The sequence below is a fragment of the Cyanistes caeruleus genome, chromosome 3, assembly GCF_971803275.1.
Source record: "Cyanistes caeruleus chromosome 3, bCyaCae1.hap1.1, whole genome shotgun sequence".
NCBI lineage: Eukaryota > Metazoa > Chordata > Aves > Passeriformes > Paridae > Cyanistes > Cyanistes caeruleus.
Genome location: NC_141703.1, coordinates 2,065,773 through 2,074,702, shown reverse-complemented (window position 1 = coordinate 2,074,702; position 8,930 = coordinate 2,065,773). Strand labels below are relative to the sequence as shown.

Below are 8,930 nucleotides of genomic sequence, written 5' to 3'. Positions count from 1 at the left end.
GGCAGGAATTGTTCCCTGGCAGGGTGGGCAGGGGCTGGGATGGAATTGCCAGAGCAGCTGGGGCTGCCCCTGGATCCCTGGCAGTGCCCAAGGCCAGGCTGGACATTGGGAGCTCCTGGGACAGTGGGAGGTGTCCCTGCCATGGCACTGGATGATCTCCGAGGTCCCAACCCAACCCATTCCATGATTCTTTAAGCCTCTCTGGTTCAGCAAACTGACTTTTTAAAAAGGAAAATCAAATGCACGCTCCCCCCCAGCTCTCAGTAACTCCAGCAGGAAGCAGGACACCCTGGAAGTGTTTCCACAAGAAATTCAGGCAGTGACAAGTCTCTACGTCCATAGCTGCAATAAACAGAATAATCCAAGTGGATTAAGCACCTATTTTTTTTTCCAGGAATTCCCATTTCTTGGAGTAGTAATTGAATTTTCTCTTCTCTTCTTCACTGTCACAGCCAGAGACAAAACTTCCAGTTGATGATTCGTGTAGGCTTTTTATTTTTAGGGGTTTTTTTTCCTTCTTCTTTTGAGGAGGGAGAAGACAAAGGAAGGAATTGTGCTAAGGAAGGATTGTAGGACTGGACCCCATGGAAGACCAAGATTTCCTGTGATCTTCCAGCACCCCTTAGAGGGTGCCATCATAGAGATTCCAAATAAAATTGGGACTTTTTAAACCTCACCCATTTTTAACCATTTTCTTAAAAAAAAAAAAAAATGGTACTTTTTATTCTCCTCCCTCTTTTTTTTTTTTATCATTTTCTTGAAAAAATAAACCTCATTACAGTGCTCTTTCCCCAGACAGGGGTCTTCCCTCCACCTGATTCCCAATGTTTTACAGGATGAGTTCCACATCCTGCTGCCTTCACAGCAGCCTCAAACCCAGGTCTGAATTCCTATGGAATAAGCAGCAAATGAAATCGCTATCAAAATAAGCAGGAGCTCCAAAAAAACCTCAAACAACCAAACGAGAGGAGTTGAACTAACTCATCAAAGACCTTTTGGAGCATCAGGGCTGGTGAATCACCACTTTTTCCCTCCCTCAGCAACTCCATCCTTGCCTGGAGCCCCAGGGAGGGCAGGTGGAGTGGGAAGGGCATGACTTCAGCAAGTTAAAAAAAAAAAAAACCCTTCCCTAAAAAAAAAAAAAAAAAAAGAAGAAAGTCGACATCACCCCAGTCATGTGATGGAAAAGAACCAATGGAGGCAGGTCCTGGAAAGGGGAACAGTTAAATTTGTAATTTGGGTTGTGTGAAACACTTCTTTGGGCCTCATAAACAACCACAGAACCACAAGTTGGGTACAGAGGCAGTCACCCAAGAGCGGGTCCGGGATATTGGTCAGCAGGGAGGGCGAATCGTTGTGCCTGCAAACCACAGGGTTTCGGAGGGTGGTAAGCATCATCAACCACAACCAAGCCGCTATTTTTTTTTTTTTTTATTATTTTTATTTCTCCCCCCCCCCCCCCCCCCCCTTCTTTTTAAGAAAGAATTTCAGAGTTCTTTGAGTAAAAGTACCTCAGGATCCGCTCCCGAGGCGCTGGGATGGAGCCGAGCGAGATGGCTGGGAGGAGGGTGGTGGCAATGACCAATCTTCATTTTTCACTCCCCAAGGTGGAAGAACCCCTAAATTCTCTCCCAGTGAAGAGAGAGTGAGTTTTAAAGAGGAAAGGATGGCTTCAAACAGCATATTTGAGTCACTTCCTTCTTACCAGCACTTCTTGAGAGGTAAGTGCCATTCAGATTTTCTAAATAGATGTTTTGCTTGCCCATGGTTCAGAAAATGCATGTTTGGAGAGGATCTGGGCACTTCCTTGTGGTACAGGGGGTTTTTTGCACTTGGCTTTTCTGGGAGCTGCTATCTGAGCTCTCAGAAATATCATCTCATTGCTTAGCAGTTCAAGAGATTACAACAAGGACTCGTTTAAGCTGTTCAAACAACCATTGCATGCTCGTGAATTTGCTCTTCCTAAGCCCCAGTGGGCTGGGATAACTCCTGGGAATTGCTGCGGGTACAAGAGTGGCAGCCCAGGCTCCTTTTGGGTTCTTTTCTGGGGACTTTTTGAGCAGCTGCCATGACAAATGACAGTGCAGGGAGGGAGCAGCAAGCCCAGCCAGCAGAGCAGGATTTAGGCTGGGTTTAAGGCTCAGAAAGAAGCTTAAGGAACCTGCTTAAAGTTTGCTGCAACTCACGTGGCTCGGGGAAAGGAGTGCTGGGGATGGGCTCTGAGGATGCTCCGATGGCCGAAGGAGCAGCTGCAGCCCTGGAGGGGCTCCGGGGGGAAGCCAAGGGCTTCACCCAGCAATCTGTGTTTTGTCACCAGTGACCAAGAGGTTGTAACGTTCTTGTCATGTTCTCACCGCCCCCCGTGGAGCTGATGCTTTAGTCATGGCTTATTCACACAGCTCAGCCCGGCGCTGGCACGGGAAACTTCTCAGTTTCCCGGGAATTACCTTCCCAAAGAACCGCTGCAGATGAACTTTTCCCCTGGCCACGCTGTCCTGCAGCGGGGCTGGGCCCACGTGGGTGACAGGGACCTGTCCCAGGCCAGGCTTGGCCAGAGAGCAGCACTTCAGAGCTGGTTCCAGCCCCAGAGCACCCGTGAGTCAGGAGTTTATTCCCATTAATAACGGGGAATGCGGAAGGCTGATCCCAGCTGCTGTGTCACAGCTCCTGAGGGTCACAGCTCCCCGGCAGGGCAGCCTGCCCAAATCCTACCCGGCTCTGCTGCTCAAACCTCTTCCTCCGCCTCCACCCCCGCCCTTCTCCTCATATCCAAAGCTTTTTCTCCATCTTTTTCCTGGCACTGCAGCCTGTGAGTCACCAACACCTTCGTGCCTGGGTGGGGGAGATGCTCAGGGGTGAGCAAGAGGTGCCCAAGTGCTGACATTGCTCAGCACCCCAAGCAGGGAAAGGAAGCAATACTGCTAAAATAACAAGCAGGATCTTCCTTCGTCAGCCTTTTTTTTATTTTTATTTTTTTTATTTTTAATTTAATTTTATTTTATTTTATTTTTTTTTAGCTCAGCCAACTGCTCGGTGTTTAATCTGTAGCACAGGAAGGGTTCTTGAGGAAATCTTGTGCGTGTGTGATAAAGAACAGAGTGAACCTCGTGGGGCAGTGCCAGACTGGGCTGGGATGGGGAGCAGGGGTCGTGTGGTTGGCAGGAACCCAAAAAATTTGAGAGCAGCTGGTTGAGAACCGAGGGCTGACTCGTCCAGAAAAGGAGGAGTTTCTTTAAAGCTGCTTAATCCAGCAGGAGATTTAGCTTAACACCACAGAATTATGTTTATTTTTGTTCTTACTGCTCGTTTTTGACTCAATTAAATGTTGCTCCCGCGCCAGTATTTCATTTTCTTTGGGGAATGGGCTACAAGCAGTGTAGGGATGTGGTCCTTGGGGACAGGGTTTGGGGTGATGCTGGTGGGGCTGGGGTGGCACTGGATGGTCCTGGAGGTTTTGAGGTGAATTAATGGTGAAGCTCTTCCTGCTCTGAAGGTTGGAAGTCATCTGGGTATCTTAGGAACTCCTAGAATGTTCTGGGCCAGGCTGGATGGGGTTTGGAGTAAGCTGGGATAGTGAGAGGTGTCCTTGCCCATGGCAGGAGATGGAATCAGATGATCTCCAAGGTGTCTTCCACCTCGAATCATTCCTTGTTTTTATATTTAGATACAATTTTCTATTCAGTTTTGGCAGCCCAGGCACAGATCCTGGCAGGAGATCCTGTAGAACCTTGGGCTAAGAGGTTTTTCCTGCAGAAAACCTCAGGTCCAACACTTGACTTTTGTAAATTCGTGAAAGAAACGCTTCATCATTGCAAAAGAACACGGTGCGTGTGAGCGTGGAACGGTTTTCCAGCGGTTCCCTTTTCGTTCCTTTCTCCACTCCAACGAACTCCGGGCAGTTTCAAAATCCTGGGCGCAGCAAAAGGAACGTTTGGAGCAAGAAAAATACTCATCCCTAGGGTGGGTCGTTGTCAGGCTGTTTCTCAACAGGCTTTGCAAAGAAATGTCCCCAGAGAGCCTCTTCCGCGCTATTCCCGCCAAAATTTATTGCGCTTTCTCCCTCAACCGAAATCGCGAAGGGAAAGGGGAACAAAAAGCTCTTTTCTCCGTGGATTTCCCTTTATCAGGCCGTGCAGCTCTGTGGGAAGGAAGCCCATCGTTCTTGTGGAGCTTGATAGTGATAAATATTGATAAACTGGGGAGAGGAGCGGGGAGGAAGCGCTGCCACGGGATCCAAGGGTGATCCCGGTTCCTGTCGCGCCACCCCGCTCCTCGCTGGGAATGAGGAGCAATTCCCAGCGCATCCCAAGGAAACCCGCTGGGATGGGCCTCAAAATGAGGCCTAGGGCTAAAGAGTGACCCTGTAGATTTTAGAGGAGGGCAAAATAATTACGTCACACATACCCTTAATTTTTATACTTTCTTTTATCATTTCTAATTTTTTATTATTTCTAATTTTTTATTATTTCTAATTTTTATCATTTCTAATTTTTACAATTTCTGATTTTATCATTTCTACTTTTATCATTTCTACTTTTATCATTTCTATTTTTATTATTTCTAATTTTTATAATTTCTCATTTTTACAATTTCTAATTTCATGATTTCTCTTTTTATTATTTCTAATTTTTATTTTTAATTTTTTTAATTTCTTATTTTATCATTTCTATTTTTATTATTTCTAATTTTTACAATTTCTAATTTTATCATTTCTAACTTTTATAATTTGTATTTTTTGTAATTTCTACTTTTATCATTTCTACTTTTTATAATTTCTAATTGTTATAATTTCTATCATTACTTTTACCATTTCTACTTTTATCATTTCTAATTTTTATCATTTCTATTTTTATAATTCCTACTTCTATCATTTCTAATTTTTATAATTTCTAATTTTTATAATTTCTAATTTTTATAATTTCTACTTTTATCATTTCTAACTTTATAATTTCTAATTTTATCATTTCTAATTTTATCAATTCTAATTTTTATCATTTCTAATTTTACCCTTTCTAATTTTATCATTCCCTAAGATGATTACATTACAACAATTTAAAATTTCCTGATGATTTTGCCTATAAAAGAAAACAGAACTAACATTTGTGTGCAGCTCAAAATAGCACCAAGCACAATGTTTTCCAGGAGGGCACTTTTCCCTCATTTTTTGCTGCAAGGTCTGATCCTTTCAACCTGCAAAGAAAGTTTATTCCTGCAAAAAATGGTTTTGCCTTTGTGATATTTTTTTTATTAATTAATCATGGCCGTGGTGTGACATTTGGATGGTTTGTTCTCAACTGGGAGCACAATTTTATAACAGCACAGTATAATATATATATATATAATTATATTATTATATATATATTATATATAATATATTATATATAATAATTATTATTATATTATATTATATTATATTATACATATGATTTTATAACAGCACAGCAATTTTATAACATTAAAAAAAATACAAAACATAAAAAGAAAAGCACCAGAAAAAAACACTGTGGGTAATTCCTTCTGAGTCCTACGGTGCCAAGGAGCGCCCAGGCAGGGAGGGATTCTTGCCTTGTAAATGCAAAATAAAAATGTGGTGAGTCCAAGGAAGGGCAACAAAGCTGGGAAAGGGCTGGAAAATAAATCCTGGGAGGAGCAGCTGAGCTGGGAAAGGGGCTCAGCCTGGAGAAAAGGAGGCTCAGGGGAGACCTCACTGCTCCCCACAAGTCCCTGACAGGAGGGGCAGGGAAAAAATGAGAGGAAATGGCCTCAAATGGCACCAGGGGAGGCTCAGGTTGGAGATTGGGAAAGGAAAATTTCCCTGGAAGAGCGGTCAGGCCTTGGGATGAGCTGCCCAGGGAGGTTTGGAGTGGCTGGAATTGTCCCAGAGGAGTGTGGATGTGGCCCTTGGGGACAGAGTTTGGGGTGGTGCTGGGTGGGACTGGATGATCCTGAAGGTTTTGAGGTGATTTAATGGAGAAGCTCTTCCCGTTCTGAAGGTCCTCACTGCTTGGATTAAGAGACACCTGCCCCTGACACTCTGCTTCTCGTTGAAAACGAGTGGCTCTGACTTTCCTTATGGAGGAATTCCAGTTGGAAAAGTCCTCAAGCCCCTGGTGCTGGGTGGGAGTGGAGGCTGAAGCCATCGGTGGCTCCTTCCCATCAGCTCCAGAACTGTGGATTCCTCATCCCTGGCAGTGCCCAGGCTGGACACTGGGGCTTGGAGCAGCCTGGGACAGTGGGAGGTGTCCCTGCCATGGGATGGGATGAGCTTTAAGGTCCCTCCCAACCCAAACCAGTCTGGAATTCCCTTTTCCCAGCAGCATCAATTCCCTTACCACTGTGGAGAGAGAATTTCCTTGCCTGCCCCGTCCCAAAGAGTTAATTCTTGTCAGCATTATAAACCACCGACTGCAGCTTGTGAATAGGAAATTGAACTAAAGCTCATAAAAACCTTGGCTTACAAGTAGAAAAACCTTGCACAATGTCTGATTTACACAGCCTGAGCTCTTTTTTCACTTAAAAGCCTTGAGAAGCGTCGCGAACGCAGGAAGTGAAAAAAAGCCTGACAGAGCTGAACACGCTGCTCTGGTGAGATCAAGAGATTTTATCCTGCGCCAAAATATTTCCCTGAGCGCTCCAGCAGCCACACTCAGCCCTGGGATTGTTGAAAAAGGATTTAGGTTCTGTCTGGCCTTCACATCCCTCAGATTGTGTTGCCTTTGCCCTTTATCACTTGGCCATTAATTAGAGATTGGTGGGTGTTTTACCACGAGGGACGAACTCCAGCTCTGAGGTGGCTCTCTGGTGGAAAATGAAAGTATTTTTTCACTACCAGGGGATGCAGTAAAAATAGAAAATAAACTGCTTTTTTTTTTTTGCTTTTTTTTTTTTTTTTGTGAGCAGAAGATAATCAAGGTTTAGTTTGGCTGCTGAGGGTTGATCCCAGAATAACTGAGTGCTTCTCTTGAAATGCACGTGAAAAACAGGGGTAGTGGCAAGTTTATGGAAGTAATTTTTGAAATCTGACTTCAGAATAAAGAATGAGTGTCTCAAATCGTGCTGTTATTTGAGAGGGGAGAGTCTGTACCCAAACCAAGAGTGGCAAGGAAATTCCTGCGGTTGGATTTAGAAACACTGGGTTTGAAAAGCCGAGGAAAAATCCTGAGGAAACAGCAGATTTCTCTGTAGGTTACCCCAAAACCAGCAGAAATACCTGACTTAGACGTGCAGATGGCACCTGCTGGGTTCCAGAGGTTTCTGCTGCACATCCAGAGGGATTCCCAGAGGATCAGGCAGGAATGGGAATGGGGAACAAGGCTGAAAGGCAGAGTTGGCATTAAATTGCACCAGGGGAGGTTCATTGCCATAAAACACCGCTGAATCCAGGGCTTTAACAGAATCCTACAAACTCCTGGATTTGTCCATAGAATATCATGGAACTGTTCAGGCTGGAAAAGGCCTTGAAGATCATCAATGATTTCAATCCCAGCCAGGTTGAGGGGGAAAAAAAAAAGAAAAAAAAGGCTTTGGGAGGGTTAAATTCTCCTTAAATTCTACTTTTTCCTCTCCCTGCCCCATTTCAGAGCACAAACCCTGTTAAAGCTGGGGGAGAAAGATCTCCTGGAAGCAGCTCTGTCATCTGCCAGATGATTTGTGGCTTCCTGCAGGACATCTGGGATTGGCCGTGGAGAGAGCCAGGCCAGGAGCTGTGGGTGACTCACTGGGCTGAGAGGACAAGAAAACATCACCCTCCCTCTTGGGGTTTTTTCTTTTGCTCTGGAGAGGCTGGGTAATATTTGTATAAACTTGAGTCAGCTGCCCAAATTGTGCAGGGAGATCTCCTCTCTGAAAGGCGTCAGTGAGCTGTGGCACTGGTGGAGGTGACAGCAGTGGTGGTGGTTGGAGCATCAGAGCAGCCACAAAGGGCTCCAGCCCGTGGGGGAAGCCTGTGCACACACCAGAATATCCTCGGGGGGGTGAAATCAACTCATTTCAATTCCATTGCCACTCCTGCCAATGGAAAGAGTAGGAATTATGCAGATTCCCTATGATATTTTCCAAAATAAATTATTTTTTTTTTTTTTATCCCAGACAAAGCCTGGCTTTACAACCAATTTAAGTTTAATAATAAAACGAAATGTTTTAGTCCATTTACAACCAATTTAAGTTTAATAATAAAACTAATTTTAGTCCAAACCATCTGATTTTCTATAAAGATCTATTCAAAATATTGGAAGGGGAGAAAGAGAAAGGCATAGAAGGACTGAGTGTGAAACAGGGAAGGAGAGAGTCGGGGCAGCTCTACCTGGGAGAGTTTCCAGTTGTTCCTTGATGTTGTCTGGAGGATTCCCCACTTCTGCTGTGAGTGAAACTCTGTCAAACCGGGCAGTTTCACTTCATGAGGAGCTGTGAGAGCACTTTCTCTGACTGGGAATTTCTGTTTCCAGCCTGGAGATTTTGTTTTGAGTTTCTGATTCCAGTGAACCCCAAATCAGTCTGAGATGGGCTTGGGTTTTTTTTTCTTTTGCCTCATGAATATTTTGTCTTGCAGGATGTTTTCTGTCTCCTGCTTTCACGCTGAAGCTGTGATTTTGAAAGCCCAGGAGCTGCATTTGGGTCAGGTTTTGCCTGCAGGTTGAAAGGTTTATGTCTTACAAATCTTTCTGAGAAAGCACTGGAAGGAAACCTGAAAACCGTCAGGTTTTATGAGATTTGCTATAAACATTTCAAGCTGCTGTGCTTGGGGCGAGCCCTGCCACCCTCATCAAATCAGGAGCTCTGAGCCAGCACTTCCAGTGGCTTTTTTATGGTGTTTAGAAGGGAAAGGAGTGTTTGGGAAATCCCTGGCAGGTTCAGGGTGAAGCTGAGCCTGTGCGTCCTTGGTGACAAATGTCTGGGGCCTTCAGAGCCCCGGCACCAGCTGCAGCTCTCAG

General features: G+C 44.6%; 1 protein-coding gene across 2 annotated transcripts in view; it reads left to right on the top strand.

Annotated features, from left to right (window-relative positions):
- The first annotated feature begins 1,215 nt into the window (after positions 1-1,215).
- The window catches only part of RUNX1 (RUNX family transcription factor 1), a 165,619-nt gene continuing 157,904 nt past the window's right edge, over positions 1,216-8,930 (top strand). For both annotated transcript variants that reach the window (XM_086883935.1, XM_086883934.1), the window contains exons 1-2: positions 1,216-1,387; positions 1,608-1,721. In XM_086883935.1, the coding sequence (XP_086740061.1) occupies positions 1,667-1,721 (55 nt within the window). In that variant the 5' untranslated portion in view covers positions 1,216-1,387; positions 1,608-1,666. The remainder of the gene's footprint in view (positions 1,388-1,607; positions 1,722-8,930) is intronic.